Source organism: Penicilliopsis zonata (genome assembly GCF_001890105.1).
Source record: "Penicilliopsis zonata CBS 506.65 unplaced genomic scaffold ASPZOscaffold_6, whole genome shotgun sequence".
Lineage (NCBI taxonomy): Eukaryota > Fungi > Ascomycota > Eurotiomycetes > Eurotiales > Aspergillaceae > Penicilliopsis > Penicilliopsis zonata.
In genome coordinates, this window is record NW_019208916.1 from 794,801 (window position 1) to 821,985 (window position 27,185).

The window sequence follows — 27,185 nt, forward strand, 5'->3', positions numbered from 1 at the left end:
CGGAGACGTTGATCCCAGCTCCGTACGGAGGCCAACAAAGGCGGTGAGCAACGGCACATCTTATCGCGGCAGAAAACAAAAAAAAAGATCCTGCCGTTTCCAGCTTGCTGCAACTCTTGCTGCAGAAGGAAGGGTTCCTCGAAGGGCAGGGCTGACAATGAATGGAATACCTGCCTACGAGGGGGCTCTGGATGAGTCCCAGGTTATGGGGCAGCTGCCTGGTGAGATCGTTGGACTCATCCGCTCTGCCTCTGGGACTCAATACCTGAACGCGCTTGCGCTGGGCGCTCTCCAACCGGGCTGCACCGAGACCTTTTTCAACTTGTACCAGCCGATATTCGTTGATCTGGCCGCTCGATGGCTCATCTCGGATGCCCATACGAACCAGGCGGGTGTACTTGCAGCATTTTCCCGGGTGTTACCGTTTGCACCACATCTGCGATCCTTTGCGAGACAATATGCGCTATCCCGAGCGGGACCTCTGTCTGCATTGGTGGGGTCGAAGGAGTTAGAAATTCTACAGCTTGATGATGATACCCTCCATGTGTTGCTTTTGGCGCTCTTTAGGCTTTTCTCCTACGATCTCGAAACGTTTTCTGCCTCGGTGTCACCGCTTCAACTGCAGGCTCTCTTCCGACACCATGATCGATCCATACGATACCTGGCGGTACGATGCTTCGCCTTCTATATGCATGCTGCCGACGCTGCGACGGAAAAGATGGTCCTGAAAAATGTGGGGGACGAACCGATCTTTGCGGAATGGGAAGGCATTACAATCGATTATCGGTTCCTGGGTCTGTGGGAAGAACGCCGATGGGATGCCCTGGAAGCAAAGTTTCGTCGTAATAGATTGTCTTGGTCAGAACCAGAGGTTTTGTCTCAAGCCGAGAATTTGAAAGAATATTTCACCAGTCGAACAGCCGAGATTTGCGGTGTCCTCATCCCAAGACTGAAAGATACCGTCCGGTTTACGTCCTCTATTGTCAAGACCCCCACCACCGTCGGTAATCTTCGGAAGATTGCGACCTCGCTTCTCAGTTCTGAGCCTATATTGCTAGTGGGTTTGCCGAATTCGGGGAAAACGTCGCTGGTCAACGACATTGCTTCGGCAATGGGGCAGGCGGAATCTTTGGTCACTCTTCATTTGAATGAACAGACTGACGCGAAGAGCTTGCTGGGAATGTATGCAACATCCCCTGGTACGGGCTCTTTTGCCTGGCAACCAGGTGTATTGACCAAGGCTGCAAGAGAAGGCCGCTGGGTGTTAATCGAGGACTTGGATCGGGCTCCGTCCGAAGTCATGGGCCTGATCCTTCCCATCATTGAGAAGGGCGAATTGACTATAGCCAGCAGGAAGGAGCGTATCAAGTGTGCCGATGGCTTTAAGATCATCGCCACCATGAAATCATCATACAACATCGCAGGCGAAGAAATCGGCCCAAGCACTACCATGTTGGGAAGCAGACTTTGGAGAAGGGTGCAGGTTAATCCCCTGTCTACCACTGAGGTGCGAGACGTGATTACGCAAAGATATCCTTTGCTCGAATCTCGGGTCCCCTTGATCATGGATGTATACCAGAGAGTCTGCGCGTCGTTTCACGGAAGTTTAGCCATCAAAAGCTCCCAGGGTAGGACTCCAGGGTTCCGCGACCTCATCAAACTATGCAGTCGTCTGCATAGACGAATCGAACGCCTCGGTGCCAAGACTGGATATGAGGCTACCCCAGAGGGTACTGAAGACGAAATCTTCCTGGACGTGGTGGACATCTTCCTCAAGTATCTGCCTGAAAGGTCCTTGCAGAACTCGCTTGCTGCCGTGGTTGCGGAAGCCTTACAGTTGTCGCCTCAAAGGGCACAGTTCTGCCTCCACGAACGAACGCCCACGTTTTCCGATCAAGGGAATACGATCGCAATTGGAAGAGAGACTTGCCAGAAGATTCGAGTACCGAGTGGCTCAGCACAAAAGCGTGCCGGTGCTTCTTCCCGATTTGCTTCAACAAGAGCAGCTCTCAAGATCATGGAGCAGGTCGGTGCCGCTGTACAAATGGCTGAACCAGTGCTTCTTGTGGGTGAAACAGGTATTGGCAAAACAACAGTAATTCAACAGCTAGCCACTCTGATGCGACAGAAGTTGACGGTGGTCAATCTGTCCCAACAAAGTGAGAGTACCGATCTTCTTGGCGGTTTCAAGCCGGTCAACATCCGTACAATGGCCGTTCCAATGCTCGATGAATTTAACCAACTCTTCGAGCTTACGTTCTCCGCAAAAAAGAACCAGAAATTCCTGTCTTCTGTCGCGAAAAGCGCCACCGCGGGCAATTGGGTACGTCTGGTCACTTTATGGCATGAAGCTGTTCGTCTGGCGAACGGTGTGTTCAAGCCTAGCCCGCCTGCAAGCGCTGGTAGCGAGGAGCAGCCATCTAAGAAGAGAAAACTTGACTCTCCTAAATATCAGCATCTACGACAAAGATGGGAAGCTTTCGCAGCCCAGCTCGGCGAGTTTGAGGTTCAAGTATCCCAAGGCGACGCAAAGTTCGCTTTTGCCTTCGTCCAGGGAAAGATTGTCCGGGCCTTGAGAAATGGAGAATGGGTGTTACTCGATGAAATTAACCTTGCCTCACCTGATACCCTGGAAAATATCGCTAGTCTTCTACACCATGGTACCGAAGGGTCTCCTTCTGTCTTGCTCTCCGAAGCCGGTGATGTTGAAAGGGTGTTTGGCCATCCAGACTTTCGCATTTTCGGAGCCATGAACCCTGCAACTGATGCTGGTAAAAGGGATCTGCCACCTGGGCTTCGCTCTCGCTTCACCGAACTTTATGTGCCTTCTCCTGATACTGATTTGGATGACTTGTTAGCACTCATCAAGACGTATCTTGGTGACCTGGCGATCAGTGATCTCCGAGCGGCGCCGGACCTTGGCCAACTGTACATGGAAGTCAAGAAGCTCAGTAACGAGAACAAGCTCACTGATGGAGCTGGTCAACGACCACACTTCAGCATACGCACGTTGGTCCGTACCTTGATCTATGTTATTGACCATGCCCACATTTACGGTTTGCGTCGGGCAATTTATGAAGGGTTCTCCATGAGTTTCCTCACCGTTCTCGGCCAAGAGTCAGAGCAGTTGTTACTTCCTCTCCTCGAAAGACAAATATTTGGAAATGCAAAGAATGCGAGATCTCTTCTTGGCCAGACCCCCAAGCCCCCGACCGATGGAAATACATATGTGCAGTTTAAGCATTACTGGATGAGGCAAGGCCCTTTAAGCCCTGAGGAGCAACCGCACTATATTGTGACTCCTTTTATTGAGAAGAATCTCAAGAATCTCGTTAGAGCGAGTTCAACGCGGCGATTTCCCGTGCTTTTACAAGGGCCAACCTCTGCAGGAAAGACCAGCATGATTGAGTACCTCGCCAAAGTCTCCGGCAACAAGTTCGTTCGTATCAATAATCACGAACATACCGATCTGCAAGAATACTTGGGTTCCTATGTGTCCGCTGACGACGGTACTCTGCGATACCAAGAAGGCATCATGGTTGAAGCTCTCCGAAACGGATATTGGATTGTCCTGGACGAACTCAACTTGGCCCCCTCAGATGTCCTGGAAGCATTGAATCGCCTTTTAGACGATAATCGGGAACTTTTTATCCCAGAAACGCAGGAGGTCGTCCATCCGCATCCCAACTTCATGCTATTTGCAACCCAGAACCCCGCTGGTCTTTACGGTGGACGAAAGGTTCTTTCTCGTGCTTTCCGCAACCGTTTTCTCGAGCTGCATTTCGACGATATCCCGGAAAGCGAGCTGGAATTCATTCTGAAAGAGCGGTCACAAATTGCACCCTCATTTTGCTCAAGAATAGTGGCTGTATATCGGAAGTTATCATTGTTGCGCCAGTCAAATCGACTGTTCGAGCAGAAGAACAGCTTTGCAACCCTACGTGACCTTTTCAGATGGGCCCTTCGGCCAGCTGACGACAGAGAACAACTTGCCATCAATGGGTTTATGCTGCTGGCTGAGCGTGTTCGTAATCCTCAGGAACGTGCAGCTGTTAAGGGAGTGATCGAAGAAGTTATGAGGCTCCGTATCGACGAAGAGGCCATCTACAGCCTTTCTCAGTTGGAGAAGGTTTCCTCCAGTCTGAAACAGTTACCGCCTAATATTGTTTGGACAAAGGCCATGAGGCGTCTTTTTGTTCTCGTGTCAAGGGCGCTGGAAAACAACGAGCCTGTTCTCCTTGTAGGAGAAACTGGTTGCGGCAAGACTCAGCTTTGTCAGGCAGTTGCTGAGGTTTTTGGACGAGAGCTCTTCATCGTGAACGCGCATGTCAACCTGGAGACCGGGGATCTGATCGGTGCTCAAAGACCTATCAGAAACAGGGCAGGACTTGAGAAGAAACTCCTGGATGACTTGACGAAAGTGCTTGGAGACGGAATGCACGACCAAGGCTCACTTGAAGAGTTAACCCAAGCCTTCCAGTCCTTGTCAAAGGAAACCCTTGAGTCGTTTGACGCCGCTCTCGTACAGAAAATCCAGAAGAACATTGCGCGTTCCAATGCCCTGTTTGAATGGTCTGACGGAAGTCTCATCACTGCCATGAAGACTGGACAGTTCTTTCTTTTGGATGAAGTATCTCTGGCCGATGACTCGGTTCTAGAGAGACTAAACAGCGTCTTGGAGCCGCACAGGTCAATTTTGCTTGCGGAGAAAGGCCCTATTGATTCCATGGTCGTGGCTGATGAGGGCTTCCAATTCCTTTCGACTATGAATCCTGGAGGCGACTATGGAAAGCGAGAACTCTCTGCGGCCCTCAGGAACAGAATGACTGAGATTTGGGCACCGCAGCTATCTGAAGACGAAGATATCTTGCCTATCCTGAGCATGAAGCTTGAATTGAGCCTCGAGAATCTCCCAAAGACAATGCTTCAATTCGCCAAGTGGTTCAAAGAAACATTCCAACCCTCGTCGATCAGTTCTCTTTCAATCCGTGACCTGCTCGGCTGGGTGGATTTCATCAACAAATGCCACGGTTCGGATCCCATATTTGCCGTCGTGCACGGTGCCGCGATGGTGTTTATCGATACCTTGGGGGCAAATCCTGCTGCAATGCTTGCAGTGGCACTTCATGACCTCGAGGGAAACCGTGCATTGTGTCTTAAGAAGCTGGGTGAACTGTTCCAGGTCGATGCTGCGGGAATCTACATGCAGACATCAACCGTTTCAATCGACAACGGTGCCCTGCGCGTGGGCCCTTTCTCCCTTCCCATGAATGGTGATGCGATGCCCGATCCCCAGTTCATCATGGATGCGCCCACTACTATCGCCAATTCGGTCAGGATTGCGCGTGGGTTACAGTCGTCAAAGCCAATTCTTCTCGAGGGAAGCCCCGGCGTAGGCAAAACCACACTCGTCACAGCGCTCGCCAGAGCTCTTGGAAAGCCGCTGACTAGAATCAACCTCTCAGAGCAAACAGATCTCAGCGATCTTTTTGGCTCAGATGTTCCCGTTGAAGGAGGCGATGTCGGCCAATTTGCCTGGCGAGATGCCCCGTACCTACAAGCAATGCAACGCGGTGACTGGGTCCTGCTCGACGAGATGAATCTGGCTTCTCAATCCGTTCTTGAAGGTCTGAACTCCTGTCTGGATCATCGCCAGCAGGTCTACATTGCCGAGCTTGATCAAACATTCAAGAGACACCCAGACTTTGTTCTCTTTGCTGCACAGAATCCCCATCATCAAGGAGGAGGAAGGAAGGGTCTTCCTGCATCATTTGTCAACCGTTTCACCGTTGTATATGCTGACAGCTTCACAGACGTCGATTTGAAGAAGATCTGCACGCGACTTTTCCCTGGTAGCCCCTCGGAGCAAACTGCCGGACTGGTTGACTTCATTTCGACGCTGAACAAAGCTATTGTCCAAGAACGGCGTCTAGGCGCGATTGGTGGCCCTTGGGAGGTAAACTTGCGAGACATCCAACGGTGGTTGCAGTTGGCAGACCGTGGAAGCTTGCAAATACCCACCAAGAATTTCCTTGACATTGTAATATCCCAACGATTCAGAAGCGCAGAAGATCGCTCTCTGGTCACCCAGTTGTACCAGCGCATCTTCCGAGATACGACGAGTGATGCAAGAAATCTCTACCACAACCTCACACCTCAATACTTTCAAGTTGGATTGGGTGTCTTGAACAGAGACCCGGTACTACAGAGATCTTCGGACGCCCATATGAGGGTTGTTCCAAAGGATTTATCAGTCCTTGAGTCCCTCATCCTGTGCATAGAGCAATCATGGCCAAGTATTCTAGTTGGGCCATCGGGGTGCGGCAAGACAACATTGATTCGAAAACTTGCTGCCGTTGGCGGTGCTCATTTGATCGAGTTAGCCTTGAGTGCGGAAACCGATACCATGGACCTGATCGGTGGGTTTGAGCAAATGGACATCAAGAGGGAAATTGAGTCTCTAGTCCAAGACCTCGCTCTGTTTCTCCAACGTCACGCCATCATGGCGCACTCATCAGGAGAAGAGGCATCTGCCGTTGCGGTCTTTCTTGAAGTCTACGAGGTTATCAAGAGTCAAGATGTCTCTTTACGCACTATTTTCTCGGCACTTTCCACACTGAGTCAATCATACGCGAGCCCAGATATGGATATTCTCCTTACTCGAGCCCGCCAGCTGCTCGAATCCTCGGAGCGCACGGAGACGATGAGGGTTGGGTTTGAGTGGACGGAGGGTGTGCTCACGCAGGCCGTACAAAATGGATACTGGGTTGTTCTTGACAATGCGAACCTGTGCAATCCGTCGGTTCTTGACAGATTGAATTCCCTGACTGAGCCAAATGGCACGCTTATCCTGAATGAGCAGCGGACAGAGGATGGGTCGGCCCGAGTTATCAAACCTCACCCTGACTTCAGGCTTTTCCTGACCATGGACCCTCGTCATGGAGAACTGTCCCGCGCAATGCGGAACAGATGTATAGAGATCTGTTTCCTGCCTCAGGAAGCCGATCATCACAATTACCAGCCGGGACCATCCTATTCTTCTGAATCGTTCCTCTATCGACTGAGATCGATCTGGGAATTCAACTCGGACGCCGCAAATGAGAACTTGAAGGATTCCTTCTCGGTACATCTGGATCATCTCTCTACCACAGATTTGATCTGTCTGCAGAATTCTTTGAGCTTTTCCAAGTCCAGTGCCCTTCATGTGCTACACCAAGAATCCCTTCTGCCTGTCCTCGATCGGTACATCTCCGTTGCGCAAGAAAACACTCAAAGGCAGCCTTTTGATTGCATCCAAAATGAGGTTGTATTGGGAGGCGCCACACTGAGTGTTGGAGGACCCCTGCAGCCCATCCATCCGTTGGTCAACGAGCCACTCGGTTCAATCGTTGGAACTGGCGATGTTCAAACCCAACTTGTGATCCTCGCCTATCTACAAGAAATCAAGATTGATCTTTACTACTTGAAGCAAGACTTGGAACGCGCCGATCAATCTGCAAAGCTCCTCAAGCCGAGCCAGATGACACGCATAGAACGTTCCCTTGCCTCAAAGAGAATACCTGCGCTGATGAAGGATTCCACGCAACCTGTGGGCCAGTTTATTGCCGATTGTGGTCAAGCACTTTATAACTTCATCCAGAGTTTGGATCAAGGTGCTCCCCGCGTCCCTGAGATGGTGTCATCGCTCCGGGCCATAATGAGCTTCTGCTGGGACATCTACAAGGCGACAGAAGTGCAGTCTGTGAATGAAGGCGAATTTCAGATATATCTGCAGATTGGCCGAGAGTTATGCGCCTCTTTGACCGAATCTTTGCCCATTCTTGCCCCTTTAGCTGCTGTCCTGTACCAGGCCCTTAAACTCTTCCACGCAGGCTGGACATTGACCACAGGACTTAGCATGCAAAGGATGTGGGAATCATGGAGGCCAGCAACACCGTCTACTCAAGAGCAACTCAAAGCTCTGATGGACCTCGAATCCATTGTATCTGAATTTGCGGCCTCTGCCTTGAATTCTCGCCTCAAACTGCCTCAGCTAGGTCAACTGCGGAATTCTCTAATTGACGCACAGCGGGCAATCCTCCTCGATGGAGCTGACGGAAACGTTCTCGTTCCAATGCTCAAACAGGCTGTCACTGAATTGAAGGACGCGGTACGCAGTTTTGATCTCACACAGACACCGTACTTCTCCAGCAGTTTCGAGTTGCTTTGTCAATTTCAAGATATTCCAGCCCTTTGGCGAGTTTCCGGTACTAGTGACGATTCCATCGAGACAACTTTACCGCTGCTGGCGAGTCGGCGAGCTCAGCCTATCGACACATCCAAATTACAGGCGGAAATCCCAGATCTTCTTCATCGGCTTTCGCTGTTTGCTGGTTATGGCTCTCCGTTCAAAATTGCACCAGCCATCAGTGGCACGTTTTCTCTTTCTTTACTGGACAAACTCACATCCATAAATGCCGCGACTCTGGGACAGATGGAAATGCTCGAAGTCGAGAAAGAAATTCTAGCCCGGGCATTGTCCTCGAGTACCGATCAGGCTTCCGTGAACCAGACCGCTGCTCTTAGACGACTGTTGGCGAAACTGGCGAAAGAATTGCTCGTGTGCCATGGAGACCTTCTGGATGCCCCTGCTCTAAAGAATATGATCGCCGTGTTGGAGACAATTGAGCAACAGGGTTCACACGAGGGACAGCCGGCCTTTGATCTCAGAATGGAAGCTTCCCTCCCCGCTGATCATTACTTCAGCACTTCAACCTCAACGACTTTGGCCAGATTCATTAACTTCTTGACAGCGGATGCCCATGATCTTGAGGGACAGGTTCAATCGGTTGGCATGGCTGCAGTTCAACTAGCAAGCATCTTCCTTCGTCTATTCGTGCCCGACAAACCTTTCGATCCCTCTCTGGCCTTGGTGGTTCAAAGGAAACGACATGGCGCACGTGTTTCTGAGCTTGAAATGAAGTCACAGACGATCTCGTCATTTGAGCTGGAATTCACTGGAAATCCGACAAACCTTCGCCACAAATTGGTACAAGATGAGCTGCGTGAGCTTGGTGTTGCACCTCCCCCTACGACAGTCACTCGGCCAGCAGAGTCCGACATCGGTCTTCTCCAAGCAGAGTTCTCTAACTTGATTAACTCCGTCCTTGAAAGACGCCCTGAAACGATGGTTCTATCTGTCAAAGACAATGACCAACACCGAGGAGAATTGAATCTCATGCGTGACAATATCCACCAGTTGAGCCAACGCTTGAGCAAGAACTACCGGTCATATGATGATATCACGACTCCCGTTGTTCGCTTCCTTCAGATGCTCGATTTCGGCATTTTTCTGGCCTCGAGCCGAGTCCCCGAATCTACGGAATTGCAAATCGTGCGAGCGGTCAGTGAGACGACGCCTTTCCTCGGGAGCAAGATGCGTCCTACTTCAGATCGCCTCATTCACAAACTCTCGTTTAATTCAAGGTATTTCGTGGACGTGAGATTCCAGGAACTATCCGCTCTTGAAGTGGCGCAGAGTGTTGATTCGACCTATTTGCGCACTCGTGATGGCCGTGATTCACTCAGAAAGATCCTTGAGGATTTCCATCAGCTGTGGAAAACCCAGCTGACCGAGGACCAAGAAGATGAGGCGAAGAAGTCCGAGATGTATCGCTACAGGGGCTCCTGGGAAGACAGTGAGGATGTTAACGAACAAGAACTACAGCAGCTCTTCCCTACGTACGAAGAAGAGGTAGCCGAAGACGATTGCGAGAAAGCTCGTATTGACCCAAGGGCTATTTCAATTCGTCTTGCCGCTCTTCAATCCAAACTTTTTGCGCCCGAAAATAGCGAAGCTACCCTGTCCAAATTTGTCAAGCAATCAGCTTTACTCCTTGGCTCCATTTGGTCGAAAGGGGCTGCATCGGTCTCACCGGTACAGCCAAAGGAGCATCTCCCTGGAGTATTAATGATTCTTGAGAATGCTTTAGCGGAAGGTGATTCGGAATCCAGGCAGAATTACAACTTCTACACCGATGCCAATCCTGCCGAAGCCAAGAAGCTTGTATCGCTGACGCACTCTGTCATGGCACGCTTCATTCAACTTCAGAAAGCCTGGCCAGAACACGCTGTGATACAAGACGTTATCGCATGCTGCAAAGAGATCCTACAGTTCAGGCACGCAGAGCCTGTCGCCAAATTCATCACGAAGATCGAGAAGCTTCACGCACTGGTACACGAGTGGCAGCTTGTGGCCAGCAAGGAATACTCTGCAGCTTCTCTTTACGATGAGATTACAAGCCTGACAATCAGCTGGCGACGCCTTGAACTATCAACTTGGGCAAGGCTCTTGGATATCGAGAACGAGAAATGCAATGAGGACGTGAGTTCCTGGTGGTTCATTGCCTACGAAGCAATCTTTGCGGCTCCGATCCAAATGGCCGCCTCTGGCCAGGAGGATATGAGCGATCATATCCAGGAAACTATCTCGACCCTTGAACAGTTCTTTATGTCGACAACTATCGGCCAATTCAAGCGGAGAATGCAGCTTGTATCTGATTTTCGGTCACTGCTCCATGTCTACGTGGCGGACTTCCCGGCCTTGAACCAACTTGCCTCTGCACTAGGCAATTTCCTTCAACACCTCAAACCATTCGAGCCCGCCGTAGGTAAGCTTCTCTCTGACAAACGGTCGGCGTTGGAGAAAGACATCAAGGAGCAGATCCAGCTGGCAAGTTGGAGAGACACAAACATTGTTGCTCTGAAGGAAAGTGCCAGACGTTCGCACCACAAACTGTTCAAGGTCGTTCGGAAATACCGTGAAATTCTGGCCCAGTCGGCTCAGTCTTTGCTTCAGCAAGGGATGCCAGAACCCAGCGACGAGGAGTCCAATGTGCTCGCACATCAAGAGTTTCCTCTCCCGACAGCTCTCATCCCTGAAGCATTGGCCTTTTGCCAGGATAATTCCGGTCTTTGGGAGCAGAGAGCACCCCGGTTCAAGAACTCGGATAGTACAGCCAAGAACATGGGAGCCTTATACGAGTCTCTATCCAACGAGTTCGATATCTCTGAGGAATTGAATGAATTCATGACATTTGTCATCGACAGCATCAAGGAGTTCAAGTCTCAGACTCCAAAGACTCTGACCGAGGAGAATAAAGACGACGTTCAACATTTGAAGACCCAAAAACGTCGTTTCTATGCTGAAGTGCTTCGCCAATTGCTCGAGATGGGTGTTAAGCGAAATGTCGGCGTCAGTCTGATTGAGAAACAATCCTCTGTTGCCCAGGTTCTGGCTACTCTTCCAGCATCCGATCTGGCTGCTTCGACTTTCCAGCTCACCAAAAGTGCCGACTGTTACTTCCACAGGTTCTTGGACCTCGTGCCCCGTGCCCGTCAAGCGTCACGAAATTACTCTGAAGAACTTAGCAACGTTGAAGTGTTCCGAAGTATCAGTTCAGTCGAATACCTGCTTTTCATCGCCCGCAAACAAAGAGAGCTCATCTTCCCTTCGCTTCTGGAACTGGAATCCCTCAAATCAACGCTCGCGCAGATCTCAAGTCTTTGGGCCTCTAAGCCCATGCCAATCACCGAAACTTCCGCTACAAATCTGGGTGACAAAGAGGCCATGTCTTACACAGTGGCTTGGCTGATCCCAATCCTCGGCCTAGCTGCGTCAATCATTGAAGTCCATACCAAATTTGGTGGAAAAGATGCTTCGCCAATCTCCAGAGGCTTGCGGACGTGGAAGGATAACCTTTCCCATCACAACCAGCTCCTACAAACCCTGCCCAAGATTCCTTCTGGCGTCACTTCTCAGCTTCACCTGGACGTTCTCTCGAACGCTAACTCTTGCCTGGGTGAACTACGCACGGATCTGTTGTCCTGGAACCAGTCGCGCCCCGAACTTGCTTTCGCTTTGGATCAAATCATACCGTGGATTGATAACACCTTATTGGCATCTTATGACAAGTCTGTCGAAAAAAGTGTGCCACTTGAGGCCTTTGACAAATCTCTTCTGTCCGCGGTCGACAAGATGCTTGTCGGAATGCAGAACATTAACAAGGTCTCATCTGCAATGGAGAGCACCGGACTGCTTTCCCGAAGTGACGATTTCTTCACGCGAACAATCAAAGCCAGTCGATTGTCCGAAATCAACAGGTCCATCCAGTCTGTTCTTGTACAGCTCCAGAACCTGGAAACAAATTCTAGTCTGTCTATCGCCTCGGCTCTGTTGGCCAGTGTTTTGCCGATTACGAACACCTACTATGCTATCTGCAAAGGTCTGATCGAAAGATTCATGAGTGTCCACCGAGAATCCTGCAAGATGTCATATATTCTCGCAAAGTCCTTCACGCAGGTCGCTTCCGAGGGCTTTTGCAGTCCAGCCGAGGCCTCCACCGAAGAAAATAATTCGGGAAAGATGGAGAGCGGCACAGGCCTGGGTGAAGGTGAGGGTGCTGAAGATATTAGCAAAGACATTGGCGATGACGAAGACTTGTCTGAGCTTGCGCAAGAGAAGAACGAGAACCCGAATGACGAAATGGACGATTCTGCCGATGCAGTGAACATGGACCAGGAAGACCTCCAAGCGGACACCACTGATCAGAAAGAAGGAGAAGAAAAAGAGGACGAGAGCGGTGAAGAAGAAGGCGAAGAGGATATCGACGATGAAGTTGGTAGTGTCAATGACCTTGATCCGGGCGCAGTCGATGAGAAGATGTGGGACGGTGCCAATGATGATAAGCAGAAAGAGACCGAGAATGAAGAAGGCAAGGGAGTCTCCGAAGCCGATGATCAAACAGCGGCTCAAGAACAGAAGAAGGACCAAGAGAAGAAAGAAGGGGACGGTGACGAAGAAAATGACGAGGAAGAGAGTGAAGAGGAGGCTCCTGAGGATGAAGGCGAGGCTGTCGGACGCGAAGAAATGGATGTGACGGATCCTCATACCAAGGAGGAAGAAACGCTCGATCTCCCGGAGGAAATGCAGCTGGATGGTGATGAAAAGGAGGGTGAAGATGCTGGTAGTGATGATGGTATGGATGGTATGTCTGATATGGAGCCTGACCTTGGAGATGAACAAGTCGAAGAGCATGAGGATAAACTCGATCAACCCATGGAGGAGCATGAAGGAGGCGAAGAAGGGGAAGAAGGGGAAAATGAGGAGGAGCCCACTGAAGGGCGCGCGGATGATGAAGAGGCTGAAGTGCCTGGTGAAGATGAGCCTCAAGAACCTGAAGAGGATCCATTTTTAACGCAACAGGCCGAAGATGAGGCTGCTGGAGAGGAGGCTGCTCCGAGCGAAGCTGTCACTGGTGGGCTTGCTGCTGAACAAGACCAGAGCAATGAAAAAGGAACATCTGGTGATGCCCAGCAAGAAAGCGGCTCTACAGACCCGTCGTCAAATACTGAGCAACAGACTGGTGCTGCGAAGGACAGTGAAGAAAGCAAACGGAGTCGAGACACTGGGGGTGCAGATGATAGCTCTCCAGATGACCCTCAACTACAGGCATTCAAGAAGATGGGTGACATACTCGAACAGTGGCACCGTAGACAGAAGGAGATTTTGAATGCCTCCCATCAGGAAGAAGACTCCCAGCCTCTGCCACAGGATACCGACATGACCGACGCCGATTTTGAACACCTGGCAGACCAAGACGACGCAGCAGATACCCAGGCACTTGGTCAAGCCAGTGAGGAACAAGCTCAAGGCCTTGATCAGAACAAGGGTGTCGAGTCAGACATCAAGCCTGGTGAAAATGAGATCCTGCCTGATATTTCTGACGAGAACCAGGATGCTGAGGCCAACCAAATGGAAGAGGAGATGCAATTGGATCGGGATACGGTTCCAACAGACTTCCGAGGCGCAGGGGCATTTATCCCAGGCAGTTCCCAGGCCCAGGACCCGTCAAGGGACTTTAATGGCCATCAAGATGTGGATGAAGAATTGGACGAGGTTGACCAGCATCTCGCGGCCATCCATCTCTCATCCACTCTCCCACCTCTCACCCCTGAAATCGAGGCTCGACGACTTTGGTCCTTTTACGAGTCGGCCACAAACGACCTTTCTCTCTCGTTGACTGAACAGTTGCGCCTGATTTTAGCACCTACTCTGGCTACGAAGCTCAGAGGCGATTTCCGGACAGGAAAACGACTCAATATCAAACGCATCATTCCTTACATTGCCTCTCAGTACAAGCGTGACAAGATCTGGATGCGGCGGTCGATCCCCTCCAAGAGAAATTACCAGATTATGCTCGCCGTTGACGACAGCAAGTCTATGCTCGAAAGCGGGAGTGGCCAGCTAGCATTCGAAACTCTTGCTCTTGTTGCGAAGAGTCTTAGCATGCTGGAAGCAGGCGACCTCTGCGTCCTTGGCTTTGGCAGTGAGGAGCACGTACGAGTCGCGCACGGATTCGGCAAGCCCTTCTCCTCCGATGCAGGCAGCCAGGTGTTCCAGCATTTCAGTTACCAGCAGACGGGCACCAATGTGCGAAAACTCATCGCCGACTCGATTGCGCTGTTCCGCGAAGCTCGCTTCAAGCGCTCGCCAGGTGGTGGGAACGCCGACCTCTGGCAGCTAGAACTTATCATCTCCGATGGAATCTGCGAGGACCATGAAACCATCCGCCGTCTAGTCCGACAGGCGCAGGAAGAGCGGATTATGATCGTTTTCATCATCGTCGACGCGGTCAAGGGCAGCTCCATCTTGGACCTCACCCAGGCAAGCTTCGAGGCTGACCCTGCCAGCGGCTCAGGAGAGATGAAGTTGAAGATGAAGAGATATCTCGAAGGTTTCCCCTTCCCTTATTACCTCGTTGTTCGTGATGTTCGGGAGTTACCGGCGGTTCTAGCCACGGCGTTGAAGCAATGGTTTGCTGAAGTTGTGGATGTCTCATCTTAAAAAAGTCATTATGTATGGGAATGGTGTTCTGGATTATTAAACTTTACATATGGTTATAGATTTTTTTTTATTTTCTTCTAGTTGTACATACAGCTATAATATAAAGAGATTAAGTGTTTAAGTCTGCTTATTGCTTATTATAGTTACAAAGAATGGTATCAAATATAATTAGAGAATGACCAGAAAGCAGGCATGATCATACAACTATTCCAAACCGAATCACCACCCGTACTTTGATCCAGCCTCTTTCTTATTTCTTCGTCCCGTGGCAAAGCTTTCCTCTAAGGCGTCTCGTTGGCTGTTGGCTGCATTCACCAGCTGCTGCAAGCTATGCTTTCCGGGAGCAATTGCCCGAACAGGGTTATGTTGAACCGCTGCGAGATCGGTCTCATGGGCCATTGCTTGGTTGGCCGCGTACTCTGCGTCCGTGTTGAAGGTGAGAATACGAGACGCTGAAGCTGCCTGTCGTCCAAACAGCTGGCGCCTCTGCGAACGGGACAAATTCAAATCATTTGCGATATTGTCCAACGTTGGAGCCTGGTTTGATGAGCCGGCAGTGATCGATGATACGGAAGATGCCTCAACTTCCGGCTGAGGTCCCGCTGCGGGATCTTCACGATTGCTGGTATACACCATTGGTTCATACGCTGATGCTTTCTCTGCGGCGTTCGTGTTTGATCCCGTCCTATCCTCGTCAGTCGACAAGGAGAACAGACTAACTTTGGGTTTTGGCGTGACAGATGGTGCTAGAAGGGTTTGGGATTGCGACTGCAAGGTTTGTCCCTCCTTCGCCGGCTGTGAAATCTGATTTTGAACCACTGTCTCTGATGTCACTGCGGAGGCTGGAATCACTCTAGTTGACTTCTTCTTTTTCGAATTCCGAGCGACAGAGAGGGGCTTGAACATCATCGGATTGCCTTTTAGCTTGACCTCTTCCTTTGGCGCTTCAGGCTCAGCAGACGCTGCGGTTTCGCTCGTAGATGCAGCTGCAGCTTCCTCACGATCAGGAGTCGGGTCAAGCGCGGTTTGGCTAAATCGCATCTCGGCATCGGCTTCTCGATCAAATCCGGGTGTCGCTCCTGTTTTCAGACTGAAGACTTTGCGCGTCGGTCCAGCCGCGCCCTTGGCCTTATCTGCAGTTGTGTTGGCTTTCTTAGGGGCAGGAAGCAAAGAATTGAACCCGCTGAAAAGTCCACCACCTATCCGAGGTCTCTTTCGAGACGGTCCATCTTCATCTTCCTGGGCTCCTTCTGATGAGGGGTCTGGTTTAATTTGGGGAAGCGCGACGCGGATTTTGCGTGGGTTGCTGCGATCAACGATGGTTTGAAATCCAGCTGCACCGGGGGCTGGTTTCTGCGGATCCGATGGAGCCGGGGCAATCTTATTTGTGTTTTGAGATTGAGACCCGCATTCGACTTCTGAATCGGACGCTTCTGAATCGGAATACGAAACAAGAGCCATGTTTGCGGGCGTGTGGGGGAACCGCCGGGGGGGGGTGTTGGATGATGACGGAGAGAATCTGCGTGAGGTGGATTGCCTTACGCTAAACTGATCTGCATCTGATAAGATAGCTGACTAATACAACTATCTTTGGCCACCACCAGGAGCATCATCGCGCCTGCCGTTTTTTTTAATGGCAGTTCCCGCCGACATTTCAACGCAGTTGCTCGAGGAACCCAAGTACATAATCACGGCTCCAAAAAATGGAAAAGCGACATTAACTGACCTGAAGCGTCTTTGTGGTTCCACATGGCTCTGTCCAAGGCTTTGAGTGTTGTTGACTGAAGGATGGATGCAACATCAAAGAATCACCCTGCCAGCGATGGCGCAGATCTACGGCAAGGCGATACCGAAGATCGTAGACACGATGATTCCGGTACAGTGAATGGGAAATTTCGGTTCAAATCTTCCAAATCCAAGCACCGATCGCGAACCAACGAGACCGACGAAGGCCAACAACACCGTCAGCACCATCGCAAGCGACATCATCGCCATGGATCTCAAACCACCTCTGAACGGAAAAGAAGCAAACGTGGCCATTCTCCTTCCTCTCATGAACGATCGAATGCGCGACTCTCGCCCGGGGCCGCATTTCGCGAATCGCTGTTCGACGCGCTGGGCGATGACGAAGGTGCAGCATACTGGGAATCGGTTTACGGGCAGCCAATCCATACATACGACAAGCCCTCGGTACCAAAGGGACCGAATGGGGAGCTGGAACAGATGTCCGACGAGGAATATGCGACGTACGTGCGCGCACGGATGTGGGAACGGACCCATGAGGGGATGTTCGAAGAGAGGGAACGACTTCGTCAAGAAAAAGCGAGACAGAAGGCACAGGATCAGAGACAGGAAAGAGCGTCTTATGAGAAAATGCAATTCGAACAAGCAATCGAAGAAAGTCTGAAAAGAGGCCGGGAGCGGCGGCGACTGAAGGCCTGGAAAACAGTGTGGGAAGAATACCAGCGCAGCTGGGAAGCGCTGAATCAGCTAACAGCCAGGAGTGGCGATGGGCAGGGCAATCAAATGGAGGGCGACCAGAAACACTTCAGAAATGTGATATTCTGGCCTGTGGAGTCCGGCAAGCGGAGAGATATCTCGCGAGCAGCAGTGGAAGAGTTCATGCTTCATGCGCCTAGAAACTCCTCGGCTGGTGAAAAGCCTCAAAAGCGGAAAGACGACTCTTCCCATATTCTGACAACACTCAAGGCTGAGCGTGTGCGGTGGCACCCGGACAAAATTCAGCACCTATACGGCGCTTTGGGAATCGAAGAGGTTATTGTCAAGAGTGTTACGGAAGTATTCCAAATCCTCGATCAGATGTGGAATGAGGAACGCGAGAAACAAAACCGTGGATGACGAAGTTCGAAATAGAGGTTTACGAGGCTTGCGAACAGCATACACTTTACGATATGATACCCAGCTGTTCCTTCAGACATTGTATTTCATGCATACACTATTAATTGCTCTCCACTAAGAACCATGATTGCACTGCTGAGCAAGTACATAGATTATGATGTGAGCCATTAGTTCTCAGTCGTGTCAATGGCAGCCGTAGAAAACCACTTTTGCAATTAAGAGTAGAGGAAAAGGAGTAGTTGACGTGATACATTTGATACAAGGCTATGCAAAATAACGTAGAAGATAGATCAGGAGTTGGACTGAATTTGAGTACGAGGGATGCTTGATTGGTTCGATTTTTTTTTTCTTGTTTTCGCTTTTTTCAGAGTTTTCGGTTTTTTTTTTTGCCCGATGATATTCTTTCAAACTTTAGAATCTCGAGTAGCGCTGCTTGGCCCGATACGTCGTGTAGCCGACGTAGGCGCCGGCGACGGCGAGGAAGAACAAGACGGTCTTGAAGAGGAACCAGCTCCAGGAGCCCTTCTTCTGCTTCTTGCTGGGCTTGGATCGGTTGCGGCTCTTGCCGGGCCCGTCGCGGTCCTTGCGGGCCTTGCTGTTGGAAACGCTGTAGAGGTTCTGGGCCTTGAGCGAGATGATGTCGTGGTTGTCGGTCACCTCACCCGTCTCGGCGGAGAGACCGAGGTATGCGACGGAGGGGATGGCAATGTTGGTTTCGGGAGCGGTCAAGGTGAAGCAGTTGACCCACGAGTCCTCCGTCTTGTACTGCAGGTCTAGGGTCAAAGACTTGTCTTGGAAATACGTCAAACGCGCCTTGGTGGGAACCGAAGAAGTACGAAGACCACGTGCCTGGTTGGGGGAGGGGGTATTAGCGATGATTTAAAAAAAAAAAGAATGGCCTGGGAATATCCTCTTCATCTTTATTCCACACTTACCGAGCAACCGGCCAATTCGTTGTCCTTGCCATCGTGTGCCTGGTCGTATGTGGTCTGGCCATCTCCCATCATGGCCATGACGTACGGGAAGGAGGTTCCGGGACGGTTGTTCTTGTAGGTATCGAAGAAGATGCCGAGACCCTCGAAGCGATCAGTCGAGCCAAAGACGGGGCCCGGTGTAGCGCGCTGTTTCGTCAACCACAGGGCAAATCCATCGCCATGTAGGTTTCCAGAGCCGTGGAACTTGAATTCGAGCTCGATCTGTTTGTTCGCGCGGTCAGCACTCGGGACGGTGACAAGTGAGACCCAAAAACAAAGGGTATGACTAGGTACTGACCTCCCAGTTCGTCGCGGTCAGCGGAACACGCGAGAAGATCCATCCTTGTTGCGAGGGCCGGTCAGACGTTAAACGAATGTATCTATAGCCGTTGTTAGAGGTGAGGGGGAAACGTCTCACGCGAGTACGTGCAGGGATATGGGTGTGTTTACTGGTCCGCGCGGATGATCGTATCTCCACCAAAGTCGAACCAACGGCTTTGGAAATCCGAGTCAAGATATGGCTGGGAAAAGGTGTCAATGAGACAATTGATCTGCAGTAGAAGAAATGTTTCAAGTCCGAAGCTGAGAGAGACCCACTGGTTCGAGGCTGTGAGTACGAAGCTGTGGTTGTCAATATTAGCAAAACCTAGTACTTCTCGTCGGTTCTCCTTCGCATATATGAAGCTGCTAACTAACCGGAATACTCTTGATATCCTCGTCACCGTCGTAAGCATTGACAGCATTGGCCGCTAGGCCGGCCAGGCAAAGAAGGGACGAAAGTCGCGGAAACCACATATTGCGGTGGGAGTAGAAGATGATTCAGACGTTTGAAAGAACCCAGGTACGAGAAAAAAAAATAGAAAAAATGAAAGTAAGATAAAAAAGATTCGCCAAGCGACGATCAAGGTGGATTTCCTTATTGCTTGGTCGGGGAAAATAAAGGACAGACTGGACGGAATAATAGATCGATAGCTTTGTTTTTGTGTCGCTGGAGAGAGGACAAGAGGTGATAGCAGTTGGGAGTTGGATAGGGTGTCACCGGGACATCAACACTGCAGAGACATAACCGCCCGTGCGGGGAAAGAAGAGAAGAGAAAATAAGGGTCGTCAGAAAGAGTGTTGACAGCAAAGTTCCTTGATAAACTGGTAACGGTGTAGTAAGTAGTAGTCCCATCACCAACTGATCCATGTGTCCACAACACCGGGCGTGTGGCGCAGGCTTCCCTCGTACCAGCCACACTTCACCGCCCGCTTCATTCCCTTCTCGGCCATCAGATGAACCGTTCAGTTCAGTTCACCTTGAACCAAAAGTTTTGAACAGACGTCTCACTACGTTATACAGCTTATTCATTTATTCTCTTTCCAAAAATAACAGTGCAATGGCTCTCTTCGGTTCTTCGAATGCCCCGGCCTCCTCCGAGGACGTCAAGGCCGCCATCGTCAAACAGCTTCAACAAGAAGCCGCATTAGCCAATGCGCGGATTCTGATCGCCGTACGAATGCCCTTCTTGTTCCTGATCGCATTAGGAAACGTATTCCATATATACTAACGATCTAATGAATTGTTTAGAAAGTCAACGAGCACTGCTTCGAACGCTGCATCCCCGCCCCCGGCTCGTCACTCTCCTCGGGCGAACAGACCTGCCTGTCGAGTTGTATGGAGAAGTACATTTCGCTGTGGAACGTGGCGAGCAAGACGTACGTGGGGCGCGCGACTTCGGAGAGCAAGAAAGTCGGGCAGGATATTCATGCCATGGCAGCTTTGGGGACTGGAAACTCCGAGTAGAAACGATGTCCCTTCTCAAAGAGAACAGGGGGGGAATTGGAGCACGGCCAAGGAGAAAACAATGGTCAACTGTCTTATTAGATGGGCGGGTGGCATTGATTGATTATTGATAAAAAATGTATAATATGGGCGAATACACTGCAGGCTTGTATAGTGAATACATCTGTTGAATCTATATTCATTTACCTCGGTGGTAGTTAAGAATGTATTCAAGTACTACAGACTTGTCATAGAACTACTATCGCATAGACATGCAGGCTAGGCGGTAATTTCCATATAGATTAATACTTTTATTTAATAGGCAGTACCCATATGTAAAAGGAATATGTTAGGACAAATAGCATTATCGGACAGTACACACACAGTACACCAGTAATAGGACACCCAGCGTCATGCTTGACAGAAACCCGAAAAGCATAGAACAAAATCCCATACATGGAAGTCTTTAGTGATCTTCGTCTCTCTATCCCCTCAAGAGTCAGTTGAGCAGACCCTTTGCAATCGGAGGATCTTTGAAGGGAGAAGGGGGAGGGGGGGGGTAAGGCTGGTTTATCGGATGTGTCAAATAGTTGTAAAATAGACAGGAACCAAAGACAGTCGGCTCGCGACCGAAGGTGGGTAAAAAAAACACAGGAGGAGAAAGTATACCCAAAAGAGACCCCGTATTCAAAAGGATGAGAAAAACAAAACCCCCATGTTATTCCCTGCTTATTATTAGCCACCTGCAGGTTCTCTTGCACCTCGCCACAAGAGGATTCCCCGTTTTATCATCATCATCATCATAAAAATCATGGTGTGTGATATTAGAACTCGGGGAACAGATGACCGTAACTACTTCAAGTCAGAGAAAGCAAACTAGCAGAAAAGAAGGGGGAAACATCAGGGAAGAGAGACATACGCATCTTCGCACTGCACGCCATAGGCTTCGGTCTCTTCTGGATATCTATCGTACTGGCTGGCATCACCCTGCCCGCCACGAATCGGCGGCACGTAGGGAGCGTCGATGTCCTTGCGCGCGAGGCGATCCCATGTCACCTCGGCGAACCATGGGTGATTCTTGATATCTTCGGATCCACCGTGCAAGTTGCCCAGACGCTTCGTGAGATCTGCTGTGATAAGCTGCGATAGGAGATCCACAGCGTCCGGGTGCAGGTATGGCGGGAATTTTAACCTTCCCCGCAGGATGTTCTCATAGATCTTGACGGGAGAGCCGCTGTCCCAAAAGGGAGTGAATCCGCACAGCATTTCAAAGATGAGGATGCCTAAAGACCACCTTTACAACATGATGAGAATCCAGACATGAATTTGTAGCTGGCGAAGGGGAAAAAAAGAAAAACTCTTACCAGTCCACCGACTTATTGTAGCCTTTGGACGAGACCACTTCTGGCGCCAGATAATCCGGAGTCCCACACAAAGTCCAGGTAATGTCCGGCACTTCTTTGGCAAAGCCGAAATCTGTAATTTTCAAGTGGCCATGACGGTCAAGGAGGAGATTCTCGGGTTTAAGGTCGCGGTAGATGATCTGGTGGCCGTGCAAATATTCGAGAGCGAGCGTGACCTCGGCGGCGTAGAATTTGGCCACCGGGTTAGGGAAACGCTAGACCATGTCAGCAAAGGGAAGGAAGCTGTTTTATTAGAAAAGAAAAAAAAAAAAAGCTCACCTGAGACTTCCGAAGCAGACTGAAGAGCTCTCCTCCTTCCACAAAATCCATCACCATGTATAGATTCCGCGCGTCCTGAAACGTACCCCAGAGGGTGATCAGAAACGGGTGCCGGACCCGATTCAGCATGCGCCGCTCGTCATTGGTGTGCTCGATCTGCTTCATCTTCACTACCTGGGCCTTCTTAAGCACCTTGATGGCGTAGAAGCGGTGGTTATGTCGCGACTGCACCAGGTGCACGCGGCCGAAGCTCCCCGTCCCCAGCGTGCGCTGGAGCGAGAAGTCTTCCAGCGAGTACTTTCCCTTGGTCGATCTGGTGGTTTCCGTCCGCGCCTGGCCGCCAGCAGTCGCCTGCACCGCATTGCCTGCATTCTGTTGTTGCTGCAGCTGCGGCTGCGGCTGCGCATTAATGATGTTGTTTATACTGGCGACATTGCCGCTCTGCTGCTGCAGCTGCGGCTGCGGCTGCTGGGGGGTCGCGGACGAGTGCGACTGGGCGACCGCGGACTGCTGCATCGAGACTCCGGACTCCTCTATCGGTCGATTGGCGTCCGCGGAAGCTTGGTTCTGCTCGCCGGACGCGGGCTGCGGCTGCGCTGCTGCCTCCGTTGACGAGGGTTGGGTGTCTGTAGGGTGTTGTTGGTGCTGCTGCTGCTCCGCAGACGAGGCCGATTCGAGCTCTTTGGACAGGGTGTGCGAGTCCTTCGTCCGCCTTTTTTTCAGGAGACCTCCTAGGCTCGGCATCGAAACGAGCTCCGAGATGATGGTCTCAATTGGAGAAGAAGACGAACGACCGTTCAAAAAAAAGATGTAGCAGTAAGACACACCGGGGGAGGGGGAGGGGGAGGGAGAGGGGGCGCCTCTGTACGAGCGGATCGGCGGGGGGGAAGAGAGCCAAAGGCTGGGAGAGAGGGAGGTGGAGATTTGGGGGCAAAGACGGACAAGCCGAAAGACAGTTTTGCGAGACAGCCACACTTGGAGGATCTGAGCCGGCTTAGGAGGGAAGAAGTCAACCGGACTGGCTTTCTGTGGTCTCCTTTCTTTTTCGGTTGGGGGGAAGACGTAAGGTGAAACCGATGGAGAATCGTCGAGGTCGGCGAAGCGACAGAGCGGGGTTACGACACAAAGCTCACGACTACATCACCAGCAGCAGCACCATGTTTTCTTTGTAGTGCGGCAAGATGGCTTCTTCTGTATCCCATTCCTCTACGTATCTCTGTCTCTCTCTTTTCTCTCTCATCTCCCAATGTAGAATATACAGACCCCGTCTCAATCGCCGTCGGCTCAACGGGCTATCTGGTGCCGCTTGCGGATTGGCATTACACTCATAGGCCATGACGTCGATATCCGGATCTACGTTTACAAAAGAACATACCTAGAATTGATAACAAAGCCAAGTAAGTACTGTTATTTTACTAATGTCTAAGAGGCAGGGATAGGATTGATAACTGATAAAGAATCTAGTCGCTAATAGCTGGTTATGCTGTATTATAATAATAGTATACCTGGTCAATATAGGATCTATGTAATAATTGCACAATTATTACAAAAGATAATAGCAAGAAATAACAAAGTAAATACAAGCTCGATGACTTCATCGCCGACCTACGCCGACAGCTGTGGACACGGAGAGTCTCTGGGACTGAAAGTCGTCATGTCATCATCAAACTCTCAGTCAAATGGATCGATCGATCTCCTTGTCTATCTATTGATATTCCATATTTCATCGCATCGAAACTGAATTTTGACTGTTTTTTTGTTTTGTTTTGTTTTCTTGGAAGAGCTGGTCATACTACATAGTACGAGCGACTATCTTTAGCTTCAGATCCGCTGGTAGCGAGAGACTCATTCATTCACAGTTCCACGCGGACAGAGGAAGAGAGATGGGAGGGAGAAAAAAGAAAAATCCAATTAGCCTAATTCAAACTAGAGTTCCATTCCAACGGCGAAAGGGAAAAAGTTATATTCGGTATTGAGCCATGTTCTTCTTGATCTCGTCAACAATCTCCACCGCTTCTAGAGCGTTGCGCGCCTCAAAATCGTACCGCTTCTGCTCCGTCGCGTCGTTGCCGCGTAGCACGACCACCCGGAAACTCTTCGGATGGCGCCGGCTGACCTTGCAACCCACCACGTCATTGAAGCTGATCGACCGCGTCTTGGTGTCCGACACCGTCTTGCCCGTGTCGCCGGGCATGATGTGCAAGTAGTCGTTGTCAAAGGTCAGGATGCGATGGTTCGATGCCGTAAAGGACATGGGTTGCTTGCGGAATACATGGTACCGCCGGTAATACCCGCCGATCAGATCTTGCTTCTGCGCCAGTGGGTGCAGCATGCGCTGCCCGCTCTTCTTGCCCTTCTTGACTGGCGCCGTGCTCGAGTTGTCCACCATCAGCGGCGCGTTCGGCGATGAGCTCCCGGGGGAGCCCATCATCGTTAACGGGCCCGCCCCAAATCGCCGCCGTACCAGGTCCAGGTCGGTGATATTGCCCAACGCCTCGACGGTGCGGTCCAATGGAGCAATGGTGTTGGATCCCATCACCTTCAGTAGATAGTTCCCCTTGTCGAGCCCCCATCGTTTGCAAACCGTGTCAAGGATCTCGGCGATGTAGCTATCCGTAGACGTGTTGATGGTCATCACATGCGTCGACGCCTCCAGGTTGATGAAGCGGATCTTGAGGGTTTTCGAAACCCCCATGCGTGGTGTGGCATGCGAAGTCGGCACCGCCGGCCGGTCCGCAGGGGTCAAGGTGTTGTCATTCAAGGCTGACGAGAAGGGCTGGCCTAGGATGGGGTTCTGACGGCTGGTTGGGCTTTTGGTCTGTGACATCCCGGGCTGCGTCACGGGGATCGATAGGGCTGGCGGCCGCTCACTGGTTCCGCCCCCCTCAGGGGCGGCAGAGGCTACGCTGAATTTCGGAAACTGGCGCTCATTCTCCTCGAACTCGCTCTGGGATGCTTCCACCAGGGCAAATTCATCGTACGGCTTGCCCCGTGACCGGCCTCGCGAGGCCGCCGCCCGGTTGTTGTTAGATGTAAAATCGGCTATGGGTAAGGTACGTCCCAAAGCAGGGAAATCATACTCCACCTCGCCGTCCTCCACCATGCGGAGCGTCCACCGGTTCACAGCCAGCTTGCTGGGGTCAATGGGTGGTTCAAGGCCTTCGTCGTCGTATTGCCAGAGGGCCAGCCCAATAGCTTCAGTAACCGTAACCGGTGCTGGCTGATCGGCAAGCTTCGACTCTCGAGCGAGTGGCATTTCAAAAGGATCCTCGGGGTTGCTGGAAAAGGGCGCGTATATCTTAATGTTCAAGACATCCGTGGAGCCCTTGCCAGAGAGGATTGCAAATTGCTCGACATGGTTAGCTGGCGCTTTCTTGCGCGCATTCAACTCTAGCGAGAGTAGACTGATAGGCTGGACCGTGCTGATCGGGCGAGGGGGAGGTAGATCTTGCAGTTCTGGAGCCGGAGCCTTGGGCTTTCTCGGCGAAGTGGTCTGAGATCCGGTTGCATTCTGAAGCTTTTGCATCAGGGCAAGGGGGGAGGAAGAATCCAGACCGGTGATACCCACAGCCTCGAGCAGTGATGCTGAGCCTGCCGTCGCACCAAAGTCAGAGGACATCGCAGAGCCAACCGACTCGGCTCCAGAGTCTTCGGCTTGTTCGTTCAGATCGCTAAGCGCAAGACCTTCAACCTCGTCTCTGCTGGCAGCGCGCTCACGCTTCTTCTTCAACGATAAGGGCTGGATCACCTGATTTTGCTCGGAAAATTGGATCTGGCGCTCCTTGAGAGAGAGCTCTGTCTCGTTCTCGGATGAAATGTCGCTACTTGTGGTTGTATCTCGCCGCGGACGCTCAGGGACGCTGACAGCTGTCCCCAAAGAGCCCGTACGGTAATGATTGCCTACAGACAGATGCGAGGGAGAGGTCACCATGACCTCCGGCCTCTCTCGGCGGTCTGCAGTGCGTATCGGAGAGGAACCTGCGCGTATCCGTATAGGCATTTTCGAAAATTTGATCTGCTGGGCAGCCCTACATTGGATTGAGAAGTAAGCTTGTGGAAGATTTCAAAATAGGATATTTCATGAACGCAGGTTTGGCATCGACAAACCTTTGAGGCGTATCGCCCTCGTCGTCACTTTCATCACTGAGATCGCTGCTATCATCCTCTTCTGCATCCGCCGGTCTGAGCTGCTCCGGCTGCTGTCGATCCCTTCTACGGCCTTTCTTTCCGCCCCGGGGGTGATGCCGAGGCCCAACTATGTCTATACTGCGTCGACCAGTGACCATGCCCCCTTCTTCCTCTTCTCCATTGTCCACCAAAGCAAACCCTCCCGCGTTGTTCGTCGCGCCATTGGGACCCTTATTGTTGCTCAGGCGGTAATACTCCGAGGAAACCGTCGCGGCTGAGGGGATTGGCGGGGAGTATGTACGCTTGATCTGGGAGGCGACACTTTGGGCGCCGGCATTCGGATAGCCAGACGACCAGCCAGCCGCGCGGAAACCAGGAGTGTTGAGCACCGAGTTGTTGACGTTGATGAGCCGGTCACCGATCCCGTCCTTAATCGTAGATAGATATGAGGTGCGTAGCTGCCATATGGCGAAACTATACCAACCTAATTAGACGTATTGTCCACGACCAACTAAAGAACCCGCGGAGAGGAGAGGGGAAGCGGTTTCGTTTCGTCGTAACGTACTCTTCGTTATGAAGGAGAGACATTTTGACCTCCGGCCAGATCACCACAAAGAGGGGTTTCAGACGGCCAAGCGGACCAGAGTATCAAGGTACAGACGAGTGATCTTCTGATTAAGACAGCAGCGGCGTGGTCTCAAACACTGGGCATCTCGTACTGGGTACTCCGTACCGCCCCCGGTGTGTTCATGCGGGGGGTTGTGAACGAAAGGGATTCGTTAAACCAGGGCCAGCCTGGTGCGAATAAAAGAACGTAACTGATAATCCCACGACGCTTGTGGGTTAGGGAAACGCGATCGACACCGAGAACCGACTGGGAGGGAGGGGGGGGG

General features: G+C 51.2%; 7 protein-coding genes across 7 annotated transcripts; 3 read left to right on the forward strand and 4 right to left on the reverse strand.

Annotated features, from left to right (window-relative positions):
• Nucleotides 1-157: 157 nt before the first annotated feature.
• ASPZODRAFT_65627 (hypothetical protein) lies at nt 158-14,884 on the forward strand (the record flags this gene model as incomplete). Its single annotated transcript, XM_022729314.1, has 1 exon — nt 158-14,884. The coding sequence occupies one exon, from the start codon at nt 158-160 to the stop codon at nt 14,882-14,884; it is 14,727 nt and encodes a 4,908-aa protein (XP_022581623.1).
• On the reverse strand, nt 14,834-17,004 carry ASPZODRAFT_1899020 (hypothetical protein). The gene is made up of 2 exons (XM_022727317.1): nt 16,611-17,004; nt 14,834-16,437 (listed from the first exon to the last, which is right to left on the reverse strand). The coding sequence occupies exons 1-2, from the start codon at nt 16,633-16,635 to the stop codon at nt 15,104-15,106; spliced, it is 1,359 nt and encodes a 452-aa protein (XP_022581624.1). The 5' UTR covers nt 16,636-17,004; the 3' UTR covers nt 14,834-15,103.
• On the forward strand, nt 16,670-18,129 carry ASPZODRAFT_132059 (hypothetical protein; the record flags this gene model as incomplete). The annotated part of the gene is made up of 1 exon (XM_022722921.1): nt 16,670-18,129. The coding sequence occupies one exon, from the start codon at nt 16,673-16,675 to the stop codon at nt 17,741-17,743; it is 1,071 nt and encodes a 356-aa protein (XP_022581625.1). The 3' UTR covers nt 17,744-18,129.
• A 1-nt stretch (nt 18,130) lies between these two features.
• ASPZODRAFT_132061 (hypothetical protein) lies at nt 18,131-19,854 on the reverse strand. Its single transcript, XM_022722922.1, has 6 exons — nt 19,414-19,854; nt 19,315-19,338; nt 19,168-19,238; nt 19,016-19,097; nt 18,679-18,939; nt 18,131-18,592 (listed from the first exon to the last, which is right to left on the reverse strand). Exons 1-6 carry the CDS (start codon nt 19,510-19,512, stop codon nt 18,155-18,157), a joined length of 975 nt encoding a protein of 324 aa, XP_022581626.1. The 5' UTR covers nt 19,513-19,854; the 3' UTR covers nt 18,131-18,154.
• Nucleotides 19,855-20,089: 235 nt separating this feature from the next.
• Nucleotides 20,090-20,680, forward strand: ASPZODRAFT_132062 (hypothetical protein). The gene is made up of 2 exons (XM_022722923.1): nt 20,090-20,210; nt 20,288-20,680. The coding sequence occupies exons 1-2, from the start codon at nt 20,097-20,099 to the stop codon at nt 20,501-20,503; spliced, it is 330 nt and encodes a 109-aa protein (XP_022581627.1). The 5' UTR covers nt 20,090-20,096; the 3' UTR covers nt 20,504-20,680.
• Nucleotides 20,681-21,306: 626 nt separating this feature from the next.
• Nucleotides 21,307-22,908, reverse strand: ASPZODRAFT_65567 (hypothetical protein; the record flags this gene model as incomplete). The annotated part of the gene is made up of 4 exons (XM_022729311.1): nt 21,307-21,334; nt 21,402-21,776; nt 21,847-22,100; nt 22,165-22,908. The coding sequence occupies 4 exons, from the start codon at nt 22,906-22,908 to the stop codon at nt 21,307-21,309; spliced, it is 1,401 nt and encodes a 466-aa protein (XP_022581628.1).
• Nucleotides 22,909-23,712: 804 nt separating this feature from the next.
• ASPZODRAFT_132065 (hypothetical protein) lies at nt 23,713-27,158 on the reverse strand. Its single transcript, XM_022722924.1, has 3 exons — nt 26,858-27,158; nt 26,272-26,766; nt 23,713-26,192 (listed from the first exon to the last, which is right to left on the reverse strand). The coding sequence occupies exons 1-3, from the start codon at nt 26,878-26,880 to the stop codon at nt 24,125-24,127; spliced, it is 2,586 nt and encodes an 861-aa protein (XP_022581629.1). The 5' UTR covers nt 26,881-27,158; the 3' UTR covers nt 23,713-24,124.
• Nucleotides 27,159-27,185: the final 27 nt, after the last annotated feature.